General features: G+C 38.3%; 1 protein-coding gene across 4 annotated transcripts in view; it reads left to right on the top strand.

The window, feature by feature from the left end:
• LOC126273152 (voltage-dependent calcium channel subunit alpha-2/delta-3-like) overlaps positions 1-24588 on the top strand; it is a 332649-nt gene that overhangs the window by 138505 nt on the left and 169556 nt on the right. For all 4 annotated transcript variants that reach the window (XM_049976609.1, XM_049976607.1, XM_049976608.1 and 1 more), the window contains exon 5: positions 20299-20430. In XM_049976609.1, the coding sequence (XP_049832566.1) occupies positions 20299-20430 (132 nt within the window). The remainder of the gene's footprint in view (positions 1-20298; positions 20431-24588) is intronic.

Genomic DNA, 24588 nt, shown 5'->3' with positions numbered 1-24588 from the left:
AAGTGCAAATATGTAAAACTGAGACTTGTTCAGTGTTTTTGCTTTTATTGGGTTATTGCTATGGAAGGCCTGTGTTCTGGTTTTGTTTGCAGACATATTCTTATCATATTCTCTGGCAACACAGTTTAATTTACATAATGTCTCTTGTAGTTCATTCTCTGAACTACTCACTGAATGGTATAGGTGTTGTTTGGTTGAAAGGGGTACTGTGGTGGTGTGTAAACCATAGTCCCTTTATATATAATATATATCTGCAATACGTAATACAGGCTTAAATGCCTTATGTCATTATCTCAGACATCACATATCCTACCAAGACTAATAAACAATGACCAAATCAGCTTAAAATAATATTAAGTGTCGACATCATTATAGACAAACATTTACTTATGACCATAAACTTTGAAAACTGTTAGCAGAGTAATTTACGGGCAGTTTCTGATTGGAACAATTTATTAATACATTAAGTAAGCTGTATGAATTACACACATAAAGCTAAATACACAGAATGAAATAAATCATAGCGTCCATAGTTGCCCATACAAAACAAAAGATGTTCACACACCAGGGAGGCATAGATTCTAAAATCTCACACCCCCACTAGAATTATGCTGAAAAAACACACACACACACACACACACACACACACACACACACACACACACAAAAAAATCCTACACTACTGGTCATTAAAACTGCTACACCACGATGACGCGCTACAGATGCGAAATTTAACCGACAGGAAGAAGATGCTGTGATATGCAAATGCTTAGCTTTTCAGAGCATTCACACAAAGTTGGCACCGGTGGCGACACCTACAACGTGCTGACATGAGGAAAGTTTCCAACTGATTTCTCATACACAAACAGCAGTTGCCCAGCGTTGCCTGGTGAAACGTTGTTGTGATGCCTCGTGTTAGGGGGAGAAATGCGTACCATCATGTTTCCAACTTTGATAAAGATCGGATTGTAGCCTATCGCGATTGTGGTTTATCGTATCGCGACATTGCTGCTCGCGTTGGCCGAGATCCAGTGACTGTTAACAGAATATGGAATCGGTGGGTTCAGGAGGGTAATAAGGAATGCCGTGCTGGATCCCAATGGCCTCATATCACTAGCAGTCAAGATGCCAGGCATCTTATCCGCATGGCTGTAACAGATCGTGCAGCCACGTCTCGATCCCTAAGTCAACAGATGGGGACGTTCCCCAAGACAACAACCATCTGCACGAACAGTTTGACGACGTTTGCAGCAGCATGGACTACCAGCTTGGTGACCATGGCTGTGGATGCCCTTGACACTGCATCACAGACAGGAGCCCCTGCGATGGTGTGCTCAACGACGAACCTGGGTACACGAATGGCAAAAAGTCATTTTTTTGGATGATCCAGGTTCTATTTACAGCATCACAATGGTCACATCCGTGTTTGGCGACATCGCGGTGAACGCACATTGGTAGCATGTATTAGTCATCACCGTACTGGCATATCAGCCAGCGTGATGGTATGGGGTGCCATTGGTTACATGTCTTGGTCACCTCTTGTTCGCATTGACGGCACTTTGAACAGTGGACGTTACATTTCAGATGTGTTATGACCCGTGGCTCTGCCCTTCACTCAATCCCTGCGAAACCCTACATTTCAGCAGGACAATGCACGACCGCATGTTGCAGGTCCTGTACGAGCCTTTCTGGATACAGGAAATGTTCGACTGCTGCCCTGGCCAGCACATTCTCCAGATCTCTCACCAACTGAAAACGTCTGATCAATGGTGGCTGAGCAACTGGCTCGTCACAATACGCCAATCACTACTCTTGATGAACTGTGGTATCGTGTTGAAGTTGCATGGGCAACTGTACCTGTACACTCCATCCGAGCTGTGTTTGACTCAATGCTCAGGAGCATCAAGGCCGTTATTACGGCCAGAGGTGGTTGTTCTGGGTACTGATTTCTCAGGATCTATGCACCCAAATTGTGTGAAAATGTAATCACATGTCAGTTCTAGTATAATATATTTGTCCAATGAATACCTGTTTATCATCTGCATTTCTTCTTGGTGTAGCAATTTTAATGGCCAGTAGTGTACTTTCTCAGTCCAAAATATTGCAGTAGCAGATGATGGCTTGCCTTCGTCAGAGATTATTTTGTCATCATATCTGCCAGCATTTGGTCTGAAGGTATGTGCTCCACAGTAATTTGTGCTGACACTATTTTTTTCCCTTGTGAAGTGGTATCTTGTATCTGTATGTTAGGTTCAACTCATATAGCTGCTAGTCTTAGACAGGTCAATTGCTGCCTTGTTATCACACAATAGTTTGACATGTTCTGTTTTGGGGGTTAGTGATATTTCATTTCGTAGCCTATGAAGCCATAGAGCCTCCTGACATGATGAGGTCAGTCATATATTCTGCCTCAATTGTTGATAAGGCCACTGTTGGCTGTTTCTTACACTGTCAAGATATCACTGCTCCTTGAGATTTAAAGAGATATCCAGTTGTTGACTTTCTGTCTTCAGAATCTCCGGCCCAATCTGCATCACAGTAACCTACTATGTGGCAGTCCTCTGATTTAGAAAACAAAAGTTCCATATCCTTAGTACCTTTTAGATATCCTAAGATTCTTTTGACTGCTTGTTAGTGTGGTATGCCTGGATTATTACAAAAATGGCTAACAATTCCTATCAGAAAGGCTAGGTCCAGCCTAGTTCCCAATTGAACATACATTAAACTACCTATTGCTTTATGATAGATTATGTGCTTCATAGTTTCTTGCTCTTGTTCTGTTTTTGGACACATATTGTGAGTGAGCATCTGATTACTGTCCAATTGTGTATATATCGGGTTACCCTCTTTCATATTAAATCTGTTGAGAATTTGTTCCACATAATGTGTCTGATCCATCCACAGATAATCTTCTTTGTGTTTCCTAGTAATTCAGATGCCTAAACATTTTGTAACTTCACCAAGATCTTTCAGGTTAAATTTTTCTCCAAGTTTATTTTTAAAAGCATCTCTGTCTTGTGAATTGTTACTAAAAGTGAGCATATCATCCACATAAACAGCAACTATTAAAAATGTCTGAACTTTGATTTTTATAACAGACACAAGGATCAGCTGTTGACCTTTTGAAGTTAAGATTCAAAATTGTACCATCTAATTTGTAGTTCCAGCAGCGACCACCTTGCGTCAATCAATATACTGCCTTTTTCAGTCTTTTTACACCATTATCTATCACTGTCTTTGTAACTGGATCTACTTCTGGAACATTCAAATAAATCTCTTCATGTAAGTCACCTTGTAAGAAAGCTGTGACAGCACCTAAGTGATCAATATCAAGATCATATTTAGCACCTATAGCAACCTTAATGGGTCATGACTGGCACATATGTTTCATCATAGTCCAGGCCTTGCTTCTGAGCACAACCTTCTATCACTAGCCATGCTTTATAGTGTACAATGAGACCTTTCATATCTTTCTTTCTTTTAAACACGCATTTTGCTCTTAATGGCTTTTTATCTGAAGGTAAATCAGCAGACTCCTATGTGTGGTTCTCTTTGTGAGATTGTAACTCATCTTGTAATGCCTTCAGCCAGTTTTCAGTGTTGTCTGACATCATTGCTTCTTCTAATGTCAGAGGATCAGAGTCAGTTGACTGTTTAGACTGATGCAATTTGTTTGGCTTTGGAATTCTCGATGACCTTCATATTTGCTGCAGTTACTCATTTTCGTTAATTGGATCATCTGGACTTGTTTCATCATTGCTGCTAGTATTAATTGAACTACTACTTGATGTTACACTCTTCAGGTTCAGGTTCAATTTCTTCTTATTCAGTTGTAGTTACTTCATCTTGCTTCTTCTTTGTCATTGGGAGAAACAGTCGACTTGGTTCCTTTGACTCAGTTCCCTTTTTACACAGTTTCGAAGTACCTTCATCAAAAATCACATCTCTTGTTTTGATGATTCTCTGACAGTTAAAAGTCTGTGTGCTTTTGTGCCGTATTCAACCAAATTACTCTCAACACTTTTTTTGTCCCATTTTTGTCAGTTGGCTCTTGAAATGTGAGCATAAGCCTTACTACCAAATAGTCTAAGATGCTTAAGATTTGGCTTCTTGTTTGTCCAAACTTCCTATGGGGTGTTGTTCTTAAGTGCATTATTGTATGGTTGTAACATTCAGCCACTCCATTTTGTTCTGGTGTATATGGCACTGTAGTCTGATGTCGGATTCCTTCCTTTCTGAAAACTGTTATCAGATTATCATTCACATATTCTGTGCCATTATCGGTGTGTAGAGTGCAGATCCTTTTTTTCAGTTTCACTTTCTACTAGATTTTTGAAGTCTCATGTCAGTTGTGCTACTTTATGTTTATTTCTGAGGAAATATACAAATACTTCCCAGGAATAATCATCAGTTAGAGTAAGGAAGTATTTGGCTCCTCCAATTGATCTAGTTTGCATTGGCCCACGAAAATCTGAGTGAACTAGCTCGAGAATTTCTGTGGCTCTTGAGCTAGATTGTGGAAAAGGAAGTTTTGTTTGTTTTCCCTCTAAGCAAATTGCACAGGGAATATTTATTGTTCCCTTATATGAAATTCCACTAGCCAGGCCATTACGAAGTGCATCCATAGCTCCAGAATGCAGATGACCTAGTCTTTTATGCTACAAGGCTGCAATATTTGCCTGCAGTACGGATTTTGCTTCAAAATTTCGATCATAAGGGTGGTCTAGTCGGTACATTGTGTTTGCTAATGATGCACTAGCAACCATGTTTTTGCATGTGTCATAAATACAACCACCTTGCTTGTCAAATAAATTTGAATGACCTTTTTCTATTATTTTACTAACAGACAGTAGATTTGTGCTTAGCTGAGGCACATACAGAATATCCTCTACTGTGATTCTAACTTTATTGTTACCAGTGAGAACATCTACAAATGAAGATGCTATTCCGTTTACAGGTAAGTTTTCATTATTTGAGAATGGCTACATATCTCTAACAATCAGTCAAGTTTCAGTTTCACTATGTTCTGTTCGTACTATAGTTCCTTTTTACCAGGTTTTACTTTAAACACATGTCAAGGGTACAATCAGCTCAAATGATTATAGGCAAAATCACTTTTAATAAGCTAAGCAATTCCTCTTATAATCTGATAGTAGTCTATACATCTGACAATATGTACTAGGGTCAATACCTTGCTCAAGGAACCACAAAACCACCCAGTTCTCCACAACATAGGAGTAACAACCCAATTACCTCTAGGAATGCTATCAGCAGGCTAACAGTATGATTGGACAAAATTCAGATAACTTCTGATGCAGTCAGTTAAATCAATAAGTACCATCAAATGAAGACTTGGCTACTACAGTTCCTTCCATGTTACACTTGAGTCATAAATCATTATTTCTGCCAACAAAATCCTATTAATCAATAGAGGTTGCCCTAGATGGCACTAAAAAAATTCATTGGAGCAAACACTAACAGTGGAACCTATTTGAACAGAGTCGGTACTAGATCACTCTTGGGAGAAAAACCTTGGAGCTACACCAATTCACAGTAGACTCTGCACATCTGATTTGCCAAACCCTTAAGTGTGCTTATATCAGAAAGTCTGACCCCACCAGACAACAAATCAAACCTCAGCCCAGACCGACTATGACTTGTTGTCCTTTGACAAACTGACTCCTACAAAGCTCAAACACGGACTGCCTAGCTTTCTCAAGTAAGTCATTTGGAACCTCAATTGAAACAAACATGTAATGCCAGCTTGACATTTTGGTAATGATTTCATTATCATCATCAGCCATCAGTCATCTCAAGTGGTGGCTGGCAGCTCTGAAGTGTAATTACATATCTGGTTTCTGCGATGATAAGTAGCTGCCTCACTGCTACATTGTCCTTTAGTCTCTTTTTGGCTTCCAATCAACCGCATATCTAAAATATTGCTGCAACAAACATACATAAGGTATTATACACATATTTTTACATGTACAAACCTTGTTCCAATACCCATATGAACTCGGTTGCGAAACAATAGGAAAGGTGAGCTTACAACGTACCCATGATGCAGCACAAAGGCATGAAGTTAGGATAGAAGGAAGCCAAAGGTGATATAAATCTGGTTGAGGTTATTTTGAAACATTAAATAGTACTTCTTCGAATATTTTTGCTTTCTTCTGATAAATTCATGCCCTATAGATCTTAGGTGGTGTTATGAACAGGAACACTCTTGTTAAACTAATCCTTTTATATTAGCAGTAAGTTTCCCAGTTTCATTTGTTTTTGTTACAGATTTGTTTCTATTATTTTTTATGTTTTTATTTCTATTATTGTTTCTATTATTATTTGTTTCTATAATTCTATTGCCTTGATGAGGTGTGTTGGTGTATTAAAATATCCCTCATTACGTTTTAGCAAGAGTTCAGTAAGCTTATGCCTCTACATTAGAGTAGGAGCATAAATATTAGAAGTTAAATAGAAAAAAAGAACCTTTCATGCTTTTCTAAGTATTAAACAATGGAAAATTTGGAATGGTGTAGCAACTATATGAATTGGGATGTATTGCTGTTCACTACATAAGGGTGCCTACCCCCCTGAACCATGGACCTTGCCGTTGGTGGGGAGGCTAGCGTGCCTCAGCAATACAGATGGCCGTAACCGTAGGTGCAACCACAACGGAGGGGTATCTGTTGAGAGGCCAGATAAACGTGTGGTTCCTGAAGAGGGGCAGCAGCCTTTTCAGTAGTTGCAGGGGCAACAGACTGGATGATTGACTGATCTGGCCTTGCAACACTAACCAAAACGGCCTTGCTGTGCTGGTACTGCGAACGGCTGAAAGCAAGGGGAAACTACAGCCGTAATTTTTCCCGTGTGCATGCAGCTTTACTGTATGGTTAAATGATGATGGTGTCCTCTTGGGTAAAATATTCCGAAGGTAAAATAATCCATCCATTCGGATCTCCGGGCAAGGGCCTACTCAGGAGGACATCGTTATCAGGAGAAAGAAAACTTACGTTCTATGGATCGGAGCGTGGAATGTCAGATCCCTTAATAGGGCAGGTAGGTTAGAAAATTTAAAAAGGGAAATGGATAGGTTGAAGTTAGATATAGTGGGAATTAGTGAAGTTCGGTGGCAGGAGGAACAAGACTTTTGGTCAGGTGAATACAAGGTTATAAATACAAAATCAAGTAGGTGTAAAGCAGGAGTAGGTTTAATAGTGAACTTAAAAAAAAAAAAATTACGAGTGCGGGTAAGCTACTACCAACAGCATAGTGAATGCATTATTGTGGCCAAGGTAGACACGAAGCTCATGCCTACTACAGTAGTACAAGTTTATATGCCAACTAGCTCTGCAGATGAAGAAATTGATGAAATGTATGATGAGATAAAAGAAATTATTCAGGTAGTGAAGGGAGACGAAAATTTAATAGTCATGGGTGACTGGAATTCGAGAGTAGGAAAAAGGAGAGAAGGAAACATAGTTTGTGATTATGGATTGGGGGAGAGAAATGAAAGAGTAAGCCGTCTGGTAGAAATTTGCACGGAGCATCACTTAATCATAGCTAACCCTTGGTTCAAGAATCATAAAAGAAGGTTGTATACATGGAAGAATCCCGGACATACTAAAAGGTATCGGATAGATTATATAATGGTAAGACAGAGATTTAGGAACTAGGTTTTAAATTGTAAGATATTTCCAGGGGCAGTTATGGACTCTGACACAATCTATTGGTTATGAACTGTAGATTAAAACTGAAGACACTTCAAAAAGGCGGGAATTTAAGGAGATGGGACCTGGATAAACTGACTAAACCAGAGGTTGTACAGAGTTTCAGGGAGAGCATAGGGAAACAATTGACAGGAATGGGGATAAAGAAATACAGTAGAAGAAGAATGGATAGCTCTGAGAGATGAAGTAGTGAAGGCAGCAGAGGATCAAGTAGGTAGAAAGACAAGGGCTAGTAGAAATCCGTGGGTAACAGAAGAAATATTGAATTTAAGTGATGAAAGGAGAAAATATAAAAATGCAGTAAATGAAGCAGTCAAAAATGAATACAAACATCTCAAAAATGAGATTGACAGGAAGTGCAAAATAGCTAAGCAGGGATGGCTAGAGGACAAATGTAAGGATGTAGAGGCTTATCTCACTAGGGGGTAAGATAGATACTGCCAGCAGGAAAATTAGATAGACCTTTGGAGAAAAGAGAACCACTTGCATGAGTATCAAGAGCTCAGATGGAAAGCCAGTTCTAAGCAAAGAAGGGAAAGCAGAAAGGTGGAAGGAGAATATAGAGGGTCTATACAAGGGCGGTGTTCTTGAGGACAATATTATGGAAATGGAAGAGGTTGTAGATGAAAGTGAAATGGGAGATAAGATACTGCATGAAGAATTTGACAGAACACTGAAAGACCTAAGTCGAAACAAGGCCTCGGGAGTAGACAAACATTCCATTGGAACTACTGATGGCCTTGGGAGAGCCAGTCCTGACAAACTCTACCATCTGGTGAGCAAGATGTATGAGACAGGTGAAATACCCTCAGACTTCAAGAAGAATATAGTAATTCCAATCCCAAAGAAAGCAGGTGTGTTGTTGACAGATGTGAAAATTACCAAACTATCAGTTCAGTAAGTCACAGCTGCAAAATACTAACATGAATTCTTTACAGACGAATGGAAAAACTGGTAGAAGCCGACCTCGGTGAAGATCAGTTTGGACTCCGCAGAAATGTTGGAACACGTGAGGCAATACTGACCCTATGACTTGTCTTAGAAAATAGATTAAGGAAAGGCAAACCTACATTTATAGCATTTGTAAACATAGAGAAAGCTTTTGACATTGTTGACTGGAATACTCTCTTTCAAATTCTAAAGGTGGCAGGGGTAAAGTACCAGGAGGGAAAGGCTATTTACAATTTGTACAGAAACCAGATGGCAGTTATAAGAGTCAAGGGGCATGAAAGGGAAGCAGTGGTTGGGAAGGGAGTGAGACAGGGTTGTAGCCTCTCTCTGATGTGATTCAATCTGTATAGTGAGCAAGCAGTAAAGGAAACAAAAGAAAAATTCGGAGTAGGTATTAAAATCCATGGAAAAGAAATAAAAACGTTGAGGTTCACTGATGACATTGTAATTCTGTCAGAGACAGCAAAGGACTTGGAAGAGCAGTTGAACGGAATGGACAGTGTCTTGAAAGGATGATATAAAATGAATATCAACAAAAGCAAAACGAGGATAATTGAATGTAGTCGAATTAAATCAGGTGATTCTGATGGAATTAGATTAGGAAATGAGACATTTAAAGTAGTAAAGGAGTTTTGCTATTTGGGGAGCAAAATAACTGATGATGGTCGAAGTAGAGAGGATATAAAATGTAGACTGGCAATGGCAAGGAAAGCGTTTCTGAAGAAGAGAAATTTGTTAACATCAAGTATAGATTTAAGTGTCAAGAAGTCGTTTCTGAAAGTATTTGTATGGAATGCAGCCATGTATGGAAGTGAAACCTGGACGATAAATAGTTTGGACAAGCAGAGAATAGAAGCTTTCGAAGTGTGGTGCTACAGAAGAATGCTGAAGATTAGATGTGTAGATCACATAACTAATGAGGAAGTATTGAATAGGATTGGGGGGAATAGCCATTTGTGGCACAACTTGACAAGAAGAACCCCTTCTTCTCGTCAAGTTGTGCCACAAACTCCGGTTGGTAGGACATGTTCTGAGGCATCAAGTTATCACAAATTTAGCATTGGAGGGCAGCATGGTGGGTAAAAATCGTAGAGGGAGACGAAGAGATGAATACACTAAGCAAATTGAGATGGATATAGGTTGCAGTAAGTACTGGGAGATGAAGAAGCTTGCACAGGATAGAGTAGCATGGAGAGCTGCATCAAACCAGTCTCAGGACTGAAGACAACAACAACAACAACAACAACAACAACAACAACAACAACATAAGGGTGGTGCTGAGCAACATATAGGCACATTTAAAAGTGCATTGAGAAGTAGATTAAGCTATTAGACAAAGTCCTTCATCAGATGTAGAAAACACATGCACACATTCATACCCTGGCAACTCGGAAACACATGGCCGGTGTTATTTCCAAGCACTGAGACCCCACTGAATTGAGTAGTGACCTGGGGTGGGTGATAATGGTTACAGAAGAGGTATGGGATGGAATGGGACGGCCGCACTAGCAGTATAAGGGTGGGGAAGATACTGCAAGCTGCCTGTGGTAATGTACAGGTATTTTTTGGTGCTAGATGCAGCTCTGGGAGGCTAAGAGACAGTTACACTACCTAATTACTGATCATACTGTGCACCATTGTGTGCTTACTATTGGTAACTGCTACACAGTATGTACCTTCTGAACTGTCCCCATTGAACCGTACAGGTGGGAACTCTTCCCACAATTTATCCTTCGTTTCCAGAACTTTCCTGGTCTCAACCTTCACAAGTCGCTGTCATCCAACTATCTCTGTGTCCTAACATGATCCCACTGCAGCCTCACACGTCTCTGCCCTCAGTGTCCCTCTATAGTTCTTCCTCCTTTCTCTGTCTTTCCCTTTTCCTCATTTTCTGCTCCAGCACAACCTCCCAATGCTGCACTTAGCAGATCACTCTCTTGTCCATGCCATGTCATTGCATACTGCCACAGGTGCTCTATAGTATCTTGTCCAACCCTGCCTTGCTATCCCTCCCCATCCCCACCCTATGCCTCTTCTGTATCTCCACCACACACCCTAGCCAAGATGCTTACTGCAGTCGGACCTCAGTGCCCAGAGACAACAGTGGTCATGTGTGTGTGGGATGTACATATATGAGTGCATGTATGTTTTTCAAATATTAATGCTATACAAAGTATCCCTAAATCATTAATACTTAGAAAACAACAATAAGTATTATGATAAATTAGAAGGCACTGAGCGGCTCACAGGCACATTTATATGTTGACTAAGCTATTGGATAAAGTCCTTCATCAGATTTAGAAAATGCACATGTTACAGCTAGAAACACAATTGTATACCAACCCACACAAGCTGAAAGCAGAAGAAAACATGCCTATGACAGCTATCCAGAGGACCTGTACACAATTGCAAAGATCAGAGAATAAACACTACAGTGTTCAATGCCTTGCATTGGTCATTGTGTATATCATCAGGCTGTTACGTAATTGGAACAAACACATTAGTTATGAACAAATGCGTGCGTGTGCGTGTGTGTGTGTGTGTGTGTGTGTGTGTGTGTGTGTGTGTGTGTGTGTGTGTGTGTGTGTGTGGTCTAATTCAGAAGAAGGCCTTTTGGTTTAAGATACATGTGATGGATGGGGTGTGTTGTGAAGGAGTAATAATGTTTTCTCCCTTTTTATCATTCTTTAACTGATCAGCTTCCATAAACCATTCCATGTAAATCATACTGTCCATACAGGCACTCTTTTGTGAGGTGTAAACAATAGGCATCCCATACATATTAATGTGTTTGAAAAAACGTGGTTTCTTACTTTTCTCAATGGATAGCATAGGAAATTGGTGGCTATCAGTAGCAATAGTACACGATAAAGTAGTAACGCAATCCTTGCTTATTTTAGGACCAGGTCCTGCTGATTCATGAGGTGAGGCAACAGTTTTTCTTGGAAAAGCTCTCCAAATGAGCCTAATTTCTTCACTGCAAGAGTTTTTGAGAGCATAATCTTCCATCAATATGTCTCTTAATTTGGTTTTGAAAGAATCAGCTGCTGAAGAATCAGCAGACAGCTTCTTTTTCTTTTCCTTATATTTAAAGCTTACAAGTGCCATGTCTTGACTTAAAACATTTTAATCAACTTGTGCTTGCCTTAAAAGTCAGTGTCCGTCCAGGGGCTGATATACAATCTCCTTGTGATCTTGTTTGTGTAAACCACTGGTAAACAGCAACAGCATCAACTAGATCTGTGTTTGTGGTAAGCTTCATAGTTTTAAAACTTGTGATCTGTCAGTAGAATAAGCTTAGGTATAAAATTTGTGATACTCATTTATTATTTTCTAATTTATATCTATAACTGGTGACTTACCAATCCTGTAGTAATTACATAATTGGTAATAGATAACTGGTAATTGATTCACCTCTGTCTAATCTTTTATAAAACTATTATTTATCTCTTGTAGAAAGGACAACACATTTATGTGTAGTCATTTTATATCACAAGGTCACTTTATGTGGTAAAGTTGATAACAGTGATTGTAACAGAGCACAAATGGTTACTTTTGTCAGCGTGCAGCAGTGTTGCCTTGGGAGTGAGGCGGTGGCAAGACAATAGTAGTTGGGAAAAGGGGGGGGGGGGGGGGGGAGGCAGCACTCACGGTTAACACAGCAGCTAAAGTTCACTTGGTTGACCAATGTTTAAATAATTGACACTGCCATATATGTGAAATAACCATGCTCAGTCAGCTTACATGGTACCTAATAAGCCTGGGACAGGTACGGATGTTGATTCAGAGTGTTCTACGAGGGTGGTTCAATAATGTTTCAAGACATACATCGTTTTAATGCAGCTTGGTGTTACCATTCTATTTGGCCATCTGTTTGATGACATTAAAACAAAAATACATCTGATTTATAGTTTAGTTTGAATTTTGCAACCATTCCAGAAAGTTTTCCTGTATGTTTTTCTTGAAGACAGGAAAAATGTGATATCATTTGTTTTTTTTTATTTCAGTTTGGATGAGAAACCATACAATGTGTGTGTAAAAGAAGGCATAGGGCTATATATATTGGGAAATGCTGAGTGAAATATGTTTGACTGTCAAGAGGGCAATGAGTCAAGTCTTTGGTGACGACTGTAGCAGGATGTTACCAAAGGATCCACCACTAAATCCAAAGAAATGCTTATCATATTTAAAGGCTATTAGTGGTACCAAAGTAATTCATGGAAGGGAAAGGAACTGAGGTTAGCGGTAGCAAAGTAAAAGCAGAAATGTTGATTTGGTTTTCAAATGGTCCTTTCCAGATGAAAATCAAGATGCATTGTTCCAATTGAACCCTCAGACAAGTGCAAAGATGAGTGATATCGATGTTAGTGTCTGTGTTGTTGAGAAGCAGCTGAAATCACTAAAATTGAACAAAGCTCCAGGACCCGGCAGAATCCCTGTCAAATTTTATTCAGAAGTTTTGGCAAATTAGCCCCTCTTTTTAACTGTAATCTAATGTACGAGATCTGTACAGAAAATTCTGAAACTTTCTTTTTAGTTATTGTGCATGGTTTCCTTCAAAATACTCTCCTCCACATTTGATACACTGCTCACAGCACCATTTCCATATCCGGCAGCAGTCTCAGTATGCCTCTTGATGGATCGCATGAAGTGTCATCTGCAGATTTTCTTTTATGTCATCTAATTTTGCAAATATTCATTCTTTAAACAGAGTTTTCAACTATGCAAATAGAAAAAAAGTCCACAGGGGGCAGGTCTGCAGAGTACGTAGAATGGGGCAGCCCAGTGATTTTGTTTTTTGTGCAATAGTCATACACTAACAGTGATGAATGCGCAGGTGCATTATTGTGAGGCAAGAGCCATGAATAGTCTCTCCACATCTCAGGCTGTTTCCTTCTCATATTTTCTCGCAGACATCCCAACACATCTCGATAGTACCATCAATTAACAGTTTGTCCCTGTGGCACTAATTTATGATGAGCTAATCCTTCAAAGTCAAAGTAAGTATCAGCACAGCTTTGACATTTGACCTGACTTGACGAGCTTTTCTTGCTCTTGGAGTACTTTTCCTGATATGTTGTGAAGACTGAATCTTGGTATCAACATCATAACCAAAGAACCACTTCTCGTTATCAGTTATGATTCTCTTAAAGAATGTCTTGTTTTCATTTGTGCAATCTAAAAGCACAGACTGTGAGGTGAAGATCTTTCTTGTCTTGACTCATGAGCTGTGGGACAAACTTGGTGGCAACATGATGAATTCCAAGATGTTATGTGAGGGTATCATGAAATGATCCAATTGAGATATTACATTATTCTGCAATCTCTCGGACAGTCAGTCTTTGATTGGCATGCACAATTTTGTTGATGTTTCTGGCATGAGCATTGTCAGTAGACATTGAAGGCCATCCTGAACAAGAGTCACCTTTGGCTTCTGTTTGGCCATTTTTAAACTATTTGAACCATTTGTAACATGGAGTGCAGCTTGAGCACTCGTCCCTGTAGGCTTCCTCCATCATTTGGTGTGTCTCTGTAAAGGTTTTCTTGGATTCCATGCAAAATTTAATTCAGACACATTGCTCCTCTAACTCTGCCATCTTGAAATTCGCATACTATGCAACACGTCCTTCTCAGTACAGCACTGAACAAAGAATAATAGGCAGATGACAATGAAGCGTCTGGCAGTTACACATTAAACAAAGGCATGTGCAGTGATGTGAACTGTATTTTGCTCCAACACACCATTGTCACAAAATTACAGATGTTCCAGAATTTTTTGAACAGACCTCATAGATCCTTCAAACAAACAACTGTCCCTAGTAGTTGAAACTGCTACACATATGCCTACAAGAAGGGTAGTAGGAGTGATCCACAAAACTGCTCTGAAATATCATTGATATTCATTTGTTGTAGAACCTTGGAACATATTCCGAGCTCAAATGTAATGGGCTGTCTGAAACAGAATGGTCTTCACCATACCAACCAGCATGGATTTTGAAAACATTGATCATGTGAAACCCGACTTGCTCTTTTCTCACATGCCGTGGACCAGGGCAGTCAGGTAGATGGAGTATTCACAATTTCCAATAAGCATTGAAACTCAGTATTGCATCTATACACTTATAATCAAAAGTAGATGACGTGGGGTATCAAGCGAAATTTAATCAAAAGTATATGGTGTGGGGTATCTAGCAAAATTTTTGACTAGATTCAGGATTTGTTGGTAGGGAGGATACGAAGATCAAGTATCTGTTTAAAATGCCTCTGTGCATACTGTAATTAATAATCTTGTCCTCATTATCCCTATGGGCACAATACATAGGTGGTTCTATATTTGTAGAGTAATCATTTGGAGCTGGTTTTTGAAACATTGTATGTTGGCTGGAGAGTCAGTGACAGATACAGAAGTAACCTCGGTTGTGCCCAAGGGAAGTGGGTTGGGACATTTTCTGTCATGTTGTATATTAATGACCTTGCAGACAATATTAATAGTAACCTCAGACTTTTTGCAAATAGTGCAGTTGTCTATAAAGAAGTACTGTCTGGAGAAAACTGCACAAATATTCAGTAAGATTTTGGTAATATTTCAAAAGTCACGCAATGACTGAAAACTTGCTACAAATGTTCAAAAATATAAAATTGTGCTCTTCACAAAATGAAAAAAATATAGTATCCTTTGACTGCAGTACCAACAAATCAAAGTTGGAATCAGTAAACTCATACAAACATCTGGTTGTAACACTTTGTAAGGATATGAAATGAAATGATCACATAGGCTCAGTCATTGGTAAAGCAGGCGGAAGACTTTGATTTCTTGATGGAATACTAGGGAAATGGTATCAGTCTACAAAGGAGATTGCTTACAATTCACCTAAAATATTACTGAAGTGTGTGGAACCAGTAGCGTATAGGACTAACAGAGGATATTGAATATGTACAGAGGAGGTCAGCATGAACAATCACAGGTTTGTTTGATTCATGGGAGAGTGCTAAAGAAATGTTGAAGAAACTGAACTGGCAGACATGATAGATTTAAACTTTCTAAAGAATGTCTACTTACAAAGTTTCTATAACTGGCTTTGAATAATGACTCTAGGAATATTATACAACTCACTATATGTATTTCCCATAGGGACAAGATTAGATTAATTACAGCATGCACAGAGGCATTTTAAATAGTCATTCTTCCCACGTTCCATACGTGAATGGAACAGGAAGAAACAATAATCACTCTTAAAATGTGAGGTACCCTCTGCTATGTACTTCACAGTGGTTTGCAAAGTATGGGTGTAGATGTAGATGTTATAAAATAAAAACCGGATTTCGTTTTTGGTGATCTTTCAAAATTAATGATGAAAGTGAAATATTGTAACAATAATTTCAATGAGTTTTGATGAGGAGTCCATAGCAAACCCATCAGATACGGTTATTGACTAAATCATTAAAAAATTATGTTTGTAGCAGTTTATGTGAGATCCGAAGGATTTTGTGCTCTGAATTGTCACTGCCAGTGAGATTAGATTCATTCTTACATTCCACAAACCAAGCAAAAATGATAACTATGTATTGCTTCCAGTAAATCTGTTTAAAAAAAGATGAAGATGGTCGTATCGCCTCTGAACAGTTATTTGGGATGGAAAGGGTGTCAACAGACTATTTAGAAAAGCCAAAAGTCATCACTGTACAATGGTAAATGAGATATTGGACTGTCTTGACTAGAAATTGAAGGAAATATGGAACCATTTGGCAAAGAAGAAAGTGCTGTTTCACCATGACAAATGAGCTAGCACATTCATCTGGAACAATGACTTCAAAACTGTACACACCCATATTTACCCGATCTGGCTCCATTAGATTTAGATTTGTTCCCCAATACAAAGAAATTTGTTACATATAAATTCTGCACAAGTCAGATGCTCATTGTTAAGACAGAGGTGTGCTTTAGCGAGCTTGATATTTTCTATCTTCCATATGGATTGCATAAATGGCTGAGAGGGTAGAGTGTATATCTCCTTAAAGGGAAATACATTGAAGCTTTGTGTACGTGATTGACAATTTCATAAAAATTACAATAGCTGTGTCTGACACTGCCTAAGTTTTATTTTACACTACAACTGAAACACCCATTTTTATGAGGTATTTGCTTTTCTGATAACACCTGTTAAGCCTGTCAGCAACTTTTACAACTATCTAACAGTGTGTCCAGGAACTTATCCCTCAAAGCTGAATCGTGCAGTTGTGTGTGTAAAAAGATACATATTCTATTTGGCTCTGTGGCTCATCAAAAACCAAATATTGAAGCTACAAACACAGGACTGTATCATTTGATTTGTTTGTGTAACTCATCAACTGCCAAATCATTTAGTTCTGGATGTAAAGCTACACTTGCAAATTTAGGGATGTTACTAATGCAGTCCCTAGCTTCATTCATGTTAAACGAAAAAATTCCATTTGGACAGAATGAGCATCTTGTGTTTATTGTTAAACAATTCAGTGTAATTTTTATTGACATATCTGATGACTCCACTTGCAACTAATGGAGCCATGTCATTGACTCAACCATACCTTGTTATTTCAGTTCCAGGTTCCATGCTGCCATTTGTTCTGCAGTTGCTCCAAGTTGCATTATATTTGGTTTTACAATGTTATTTACGCAGATATACTATGCTGCTTCTGAATTGTGCAGTAAATTTCAAACCACAAAGTTCCTCAAATTCTAGTTTTTGATGCCAATGAATTTCTCAGTTCCATGGAACTCATTGTTACACCATCCAAGAAATTCCAACTAGTAGCTGAAACTTGATCAACCAAATACACCATGGATAGTAAACAGGAGGAATGATTATTTGAAGGTTGTAAACACACTCTTGATGAAAGATAGAAGTTTGCAGTCTGCAGCTATGAGGGCATGCTGAAAACTAATGCCTCCAAAATTTTTATGTGAAAACTCTTAAAGTTTCATGAATAAAACAAACATATTCACATTCTACATCTTTACTCTTCATGTCTACATATTTATTCCTCAACATAGTTGCCCTGGTGATGAACACAGTTCTCCTAGTGAGATATCAGTTTGTTAATACCGTCACTTTAGAATTTTTGACATTGTTGATGGAGTCACAACCTCACCTCCACTTGCACTGCTTCATCACTGTGAAAGTAAAATCCTTGAAGACGTTCTTTAAGTTTTGGAAACATGAAAATCTGATGGGGCCAAATCAGGACCATGTGGAGAATGACCGATGATAGTGAACCCAAGGCATCAGACTGCTGAAGATGCCGCAGCACTCGTGTGTGGGCTGGCATTGTCATGCTGAAAGAGTGTGTGCTCCAAGTGTGGGTGAACCCTTTGAATTCGAAACTCGATTACAATATGCTGTTTCTCACACACCAACACAGTTGTGAACACAGTTCCATGTCACATGCTGCAGTTTCGAGCTCTCTAGCACCAGAGGGCTGTAAATATGTAGATGTGAAGAACAAAGATATAGAATGTTAATAACATTTGTTTTATTGAAACAGTTTAAAGAGTTTTCACGTTAGTTTGGAGGCATTACTTTTCTGCATGCCCTCGTATTTTTACAAGCATATATTATGTTTGACATGTTGCATACAATAAAATACACTTCAAATAACACAAGAGAGAGCCTGTACACATTTGCAAAGAACAAAAAATAAATAGTACATTGTCCATGACTTGTATTAGTCATTTTGCATATATAATTTCTGTTCAGTTTTGAGGGAAAGAGTTCTATGTAATTAGCACACAAATGTTAGTTACTAGTGCACAGAAATTAATCTTATTATTTCCAATATGAAGCATTTAGTGAACTGTCATTAATGAGAACCATAGGTTTAACAGAATTGTTGTTCAGAAAAAGACGCAGGAGGGATTCAGTTACAATTTTCCTAAACTCAGTTTACAAATGATGAGAAAAATTTAAAGCAGGATGCCTTACCAGAATTTTATTCCAGTATCTCATACGTAATCATAAAGGACTTAAGTAGTGCCACAATGCTTCTTATTAAATATTCTAAAATTAAGAAGCAGCTTCGTATTATTATAATGTTGTCATTGGGCTGCAGCTTTACCCCTAAATGGAATCATATTGCTGAATATTTTGTAGTACACTTAATACTCTCAACTTACATCAAAACATCACCAACTTGACCTTATATTTTAAGGAGAAAAAAAGCACACTTGCAAGAAACCAACCCCAGCAATCGTTCTCTCTTGCAACCCTAGCAATCGATCTCATTTGAAAATTTGGGTCAGAATTCTGATAGTGCACAGTTATGACCTTCTGCATGTATAGGTTTTAAACTTCACTTGCCCTGTTTATTTGTCACTCACTTCTTCATTGGTGATATCACCAGCTGGATCAGGATATTGACAACTGCTGGATGTATACGGCTTCTGTGTATTCAAGGGTTTTTTGCCCACAGGTTTAACAGCTTGGCACAACATCACCTTCAAGCAGTGTTGTAACGTCCTTGAAATGCACCTATTTTTTGGCTAAATAACATGTTGTCAAGCAAGATTTCAAAACACACTGGGCAGACGTAAACTCCTCAACCCTCCTCCTCCCTCGTGTTCAACACCTGGGGAAAGGGGGGCTCCGGTTGTCAGTCTAGTGTACAATCCTTCATTCTTGGGCATGAGGCAGTTGAGTTGCTGTAGAGCTAGTAACAAACACACAAGTTTAAAAGCTGTATGTTCAGAGGGTAATAACTGGATACTGCGAGAATTATGGCACAAATTTTCATCTGGGTTCAGTTACTGGGGATGTTATCTTCTCCTTAAAATATGAGGTCTAGTGGGTAATGTTTTCTTGTTAGTATTTACTAAGAAATCAGTGCAACTTAAGTACTACTTGAAAAGATTGATTGGTGATTCCATGGAGTGCTGTGTGCACAACAACCATATATGTTAAATTAAAAGGAAGGTCAGTGTTCGCCGTAATATTGATGTTTTATTGATAGCAGAATCGATTCTTGATCACATAGTTATCATCTTTGGTGAGGTACAAATTAAACTCAGACACTGGTATCAAGTTATCGATAACCAAACTGAGAATTGATCACAAGTTATTGATAACTTGATACCGGTGTCTGAGTTTAATTTGTACCGCACCGAAGATGATCACTATGTGATCGAAAATCGATTCTGCTGTCAATAAAACATCAATATTACGGCCAATGCTAACCTTCCTTTTAATTTACTTGAAAAGAGACACACAATGACATAATGCTTCTTCACATTGAGGCAAAACAGTTAGAAAATGTATAACTGATGGTCAAGGACTTGGTCTGAACACTGATACACAATATTTACATGGAATAGTACATAAAGTCATTACCCTTCATATTCAGTGGGTTCAGGGTTATTTCTCACTGCAGATGTTACCATTGCTTCCAGGAGCTCATAAGTGCCATTAAAGTAGGACAGCTTTCATTTTAATAGTCCATATTTGTTTCAATACCTTGGTTTGAGAAGTAGCCATGTAATTATATACAGAAAACCTTGTGTTTATATAATGATAAATGAAAAATAGCTGTGAACTTGTATTTACATTAAATAAATGTAGAAACACTGAAATGCAAGTATCTTCTGTTGCAGGAGGGGATGTGTATGATGGAATTAAGTGGTCAGAGGGGCTAGATGAAGTATTCATTCAGAATCTTAAGAGTGATCCTACCATATCTTGGCAACTATTTGGTGGTGCTACAGGATTTATGCGAATGTTTCCAGGTAAGACAGATCATTGGAAAGATTATTGCTGACTATTAACACTAATAGTGCTAATACTGTCAAAATGTAATGTTCTGCGCGGTTGCTAATATGAAGAAGAAGAATAACTGAAGCTATATACTCACATAAATGTAAATTGAAATTGTACTCTTAAAACTGGGATAATTTTGTAAAATACAGAAACATTTTTAATATGGCCATGGAAGTCCTAAGTGTAATATACAAAATTCAATTTATAGAGCTAACTACTCACCACATATAGGAAATGATGAACATATAGTGTTAAAGTTTTTGATTAGCTATCTATTAAATCTGTGAAGAATGTCATTGGACAACTCCTCAAAAATTATTGAGTTGTGTACGACACAAGTATATTAATGGAGCACTCAGGCATATCCATACCAGACACAACTAGGAGGATAGCATAGCAGGATTACAAATTGTTCACAGCAAACACCTTTACTCTTAGTCTAATAAAAACTCATATTACACAGTTCCAAACAAATACAAATAGAATTATGTTTCTTATGTAGATAAAGATTTTGTTTTTTACAACTGAATGTTTATTTCGTAGGTCAGTTGTTTGAGCAGACAGAAAACAAGACTCCCCAAAAATTACTTGATGTATTTTAATCTAAATTTTCATACCCAAATGAAGAGTGGGAAATTATAATAACTGTTGAAAACTTAAATGAAAGATATTACTCACCATGTAGCGGAGATGCTGAGTCACGACTGGCATAACAAAAAGATTCACACAGTTGTAGCTTTTGGCCATTAAGGCCTTTGTCAGCAGTAGACACACATACACTCAAGCACACACACTCACGCAAATGCAACTTTCACACACGTCTGCAGTCTCAGAGAGCTGAAACCACAGCTCTCTGAGACCTGAGACTGCAGGTGTGTGTGTGTGTGTGTGTGTGTGTGTGTGTGTGTGTGTGTGTGTGTGTGTGTAAAGCTATAATTGTGTGAATCTTTTTGTTGGGCCTATCGCGGCTCAGCATCTCCGCTATATGGTGAGTAGTAACTTTCCTTCTCTGGTATTGTTACATTCCATCCTGGAGAAGGATGTACTGGGGGCAAACCAAGGCCATTTGGGCAATTGTTTGCATTGGGGGCATTATGCAGCTCTCCATTGAATCGGGACTCTTATTGTGTGAAACTTGTTGATAGTCGGATGTGTCATGAGGTGGGATTTCATGTCATTCTGATCTTGCCAAAGTGATGTCCAATGATCATTTAAGTTGAAGTTGTTGAATCGGTTAGTGGCTTCAGCATCAGTTTCTGCCAGTTAAGGAAATTTACATTGAAATGAATGAGAAGAGATGGGATGGCATTACATTTTTCCAACTGTGACTTGTGGGCCGCTAGTTTATAGTTTTTGGAGTACAAGGTCTATTGTGCCATTTCTTAAAGTTTTGATGGTAGCACCCCATGGTATATTGGCAACTGTCTGAATCCTGTTATTGTAGTTTTGATTTTTACTAATTATTTTTCCAGGCATTATTTGAAGATGAGTGTTCTCTTGAGAGAGATACTGAGGCATATAGGATGTGCATTATGTTTCAATATGACTCCATCATAGTGAATAACAATAGCTCTTTGAGCTTCTCTGTCAAGGTGAAACAATGTGACTTCAGTTTTGTTTGGATTTTGGTGAAGCCCCATTTTTTGAAATATTCACTAATTAAGCCCCAAAGCCTTATGTCAATACATCCTCATTTTCGGCAAAGCTCAAACTTTAAGTACTGATGGCAATATCATCTTCATACTTGAATTCCTGGGATGTTATTAGCACTATGTCTGAGTAGTGTATATTAAATATTAGGGGAGCTAGTATAGATCTTTGTGGTAGACCATTTTTTAAACTGTGTAAAATACTTCACTTTTCATTGAGGTGTACTTGGAAAAGTCTTGTCGCTGAACATCTCATTGAATAGATTAAGGAAGTACTTGCAAGAAGTAAGTTGGTACACCCTGAGTAGTAGTACTTCTTTTCAACTTGTATCATAGGCTGAACTTAAATCTACAAACACAGTGGATGCTTGGAGTCATTGTTGGAATCCTCTCTCTATGTAGGTTTTGATTGAGAGGACCTGATCACAAAAGCTTCTTACCAACATAAAACCAGCTTGCTCTATTGGTATGCTATTATTTACAGAGGCTGTTGGCCACACACAAAGTATTATTTTAAGGATCTTGAAGTGCAATTGGTCTGTAACTTTCTGGGAAAGCAAAGTTTTTCCCAGGTTTTGGGATAGCAATTCTAAACCTGTAGCTTTTCTGAATTTTCGTAAGTTGATTGCTGCACTGGGTTCTCCCATTGTGATAAGGTTCATAATAGAAAGGCCTTTTGTGGCTTTTACAAAATATGTCCCCAGTTGCATGCTTCACTTCTTACTTTTGTGTCTTATCAGTTAAGGTATTTGATAAATGATTCATTCCTTTGGCTGTGACTTCTGGGCCAGGGGAGTCAGAGGAAATGGTGAGCTTTTTTCCGGTTTGTAGTTTGCACTGTGAACTTGCTGCTGTTCGGCTGCTATATTTAAAGTTGAGGTTCTCTAGTGTTAATTTCCATCTAACCGTTCTTGGCATTATTGAGGGCTCTAGCAGTTGTACATGGTCTCTTGTGCATTCATAATAATCATACAGTTTTTGGCAATATTTATTCCAATAAGAAATGTAAGATTTTGTTACTTCTTGGGGGGTTAGGGTTTTTGGCAGAGCTCATTACTAAGGTGCCAAAGGTGTGATAGCTCTCTACTTTTGATGAAGTTCATCTGAGGTTATTTTGAATTTGTTCTGGTTAGCCTTTCTAAAATTCCATCTAGGTAGAGGAAGGGAGCAATTGATGGGGAGTGGTTATGCCTAATGTGATAACAATTAGTTGATGCTCAGATTTTAGAAAGTTATTGACTAGTGCTGTAATAGTGTGACTTAGTTGTGGGCCCGTGGTTAAAAAAGTCAAGTCAGGATTATATCCTCTCCTCCACCTTGCAGATTCAAAGGGGGTCTCTGCTTAGTGTCAAAAAAGAAGTTGTTTATTTCTCTCTGCTCAGTCTGCTAAGGTTACACCTTGTGTTTTATTGTTGTTGTGTCCACAAAGTTGGCGGTGCAAGTTAAAATGTCCTGTATATGTTCAAGGATGGTTGAAAATGGGGAGTACACAATTGAACTATTGTGTGTTTAGAGATTTATGAATATTGACAGTTGTTGTTTCTTTGACTTGTACAGTAAGTAACAAAAAATCTTGTGAGGAAGATGAGTATATTATCGAGACATTATTGATGTCTATTCTTGCGTAATTATCAATTCTATATTTTGGATGGTTTAATGCTGTAGCACAGATTTCGCCCTGTTATGTAGCCTTGTGATAGGATTTGGTAACTGTCAGCTGTGTATGTTTCGTGGTTTGTGCAATGTCAAGTTTAAGTTGCGTGTCAGCTTGCTAAGGTATTCACGTTTGCTGCAGCTTGTGCCTTCTATGTTAAGTTGGTATATTTTGATTTTGGAGCCAGTTGTCAAATGGCCTGAGAAGAAGCACTGCCGATTTTTGTTTGCTTTGTTCTCACTGCAGTGTGTTTGCCAGGAGATCGAAAGACAACCAGGGTAATTAAGAGAAACTTATTTAGTGCTTTGAGGGAAAATCAACACTATGTTTTGAGTGTATTTTCGTAGCTAAACATAGAGTAGGAAATGAGTAAACAGGGCATCAAACTGACCAGCATGTGATTTAGTTTTGGGGGAAAATGTTGAATAGCTTGAAATTAATAAAGTTAATTAAGAGAAAACTACTTTGTAATTTGAAGGCAAGCTGAACTATTTCATGAAGAGCTACTTATGGTTGTGTAAATGAAGTGTCAAAAAGTTCATCTCTTAAAGGCCTAGATACTTTACTTTTAAAAAGTTGTGTGTGCAGAAATAGTGGAATTTTTTCTTTCTTGTTGAAAAAAATAAATGTCAAATTAAAGCATAAATTGAAAATTCTCTGCTTTCTCTTGATCAATATAGTCTTGATAACAATAGAATATCAATTGATGCGTAAGAAAATTGTATGTCACAATCCCAGAAAAACATTTGAAAATAAAGAAATAAATGGAAAAAAGGGTTCAGTAGAGATGGAAGGGGGGGGGGGGGAGGGAGGGGTGCATCAAA

The sequence above is a fragment of the Schistocerca gregaria genome, chromosome 5, assembly GCF_023897955.1.
Source record: "Schistocerca gregaria isolate iqSchGreg1 chromosome 5, iqSchGreg1.2, whole genome shotgun sequence".
NCBI lineage: Eukaryota > Metazoa > Arthropoda > Insecta > Orthoptera > Acrididae > Schistocerca > Schistocerca gregaria.
Note: the sequence above shows the minus strand (reverse complement) of the source record. Positions and strands in the feature narration are given on the sequence as shown.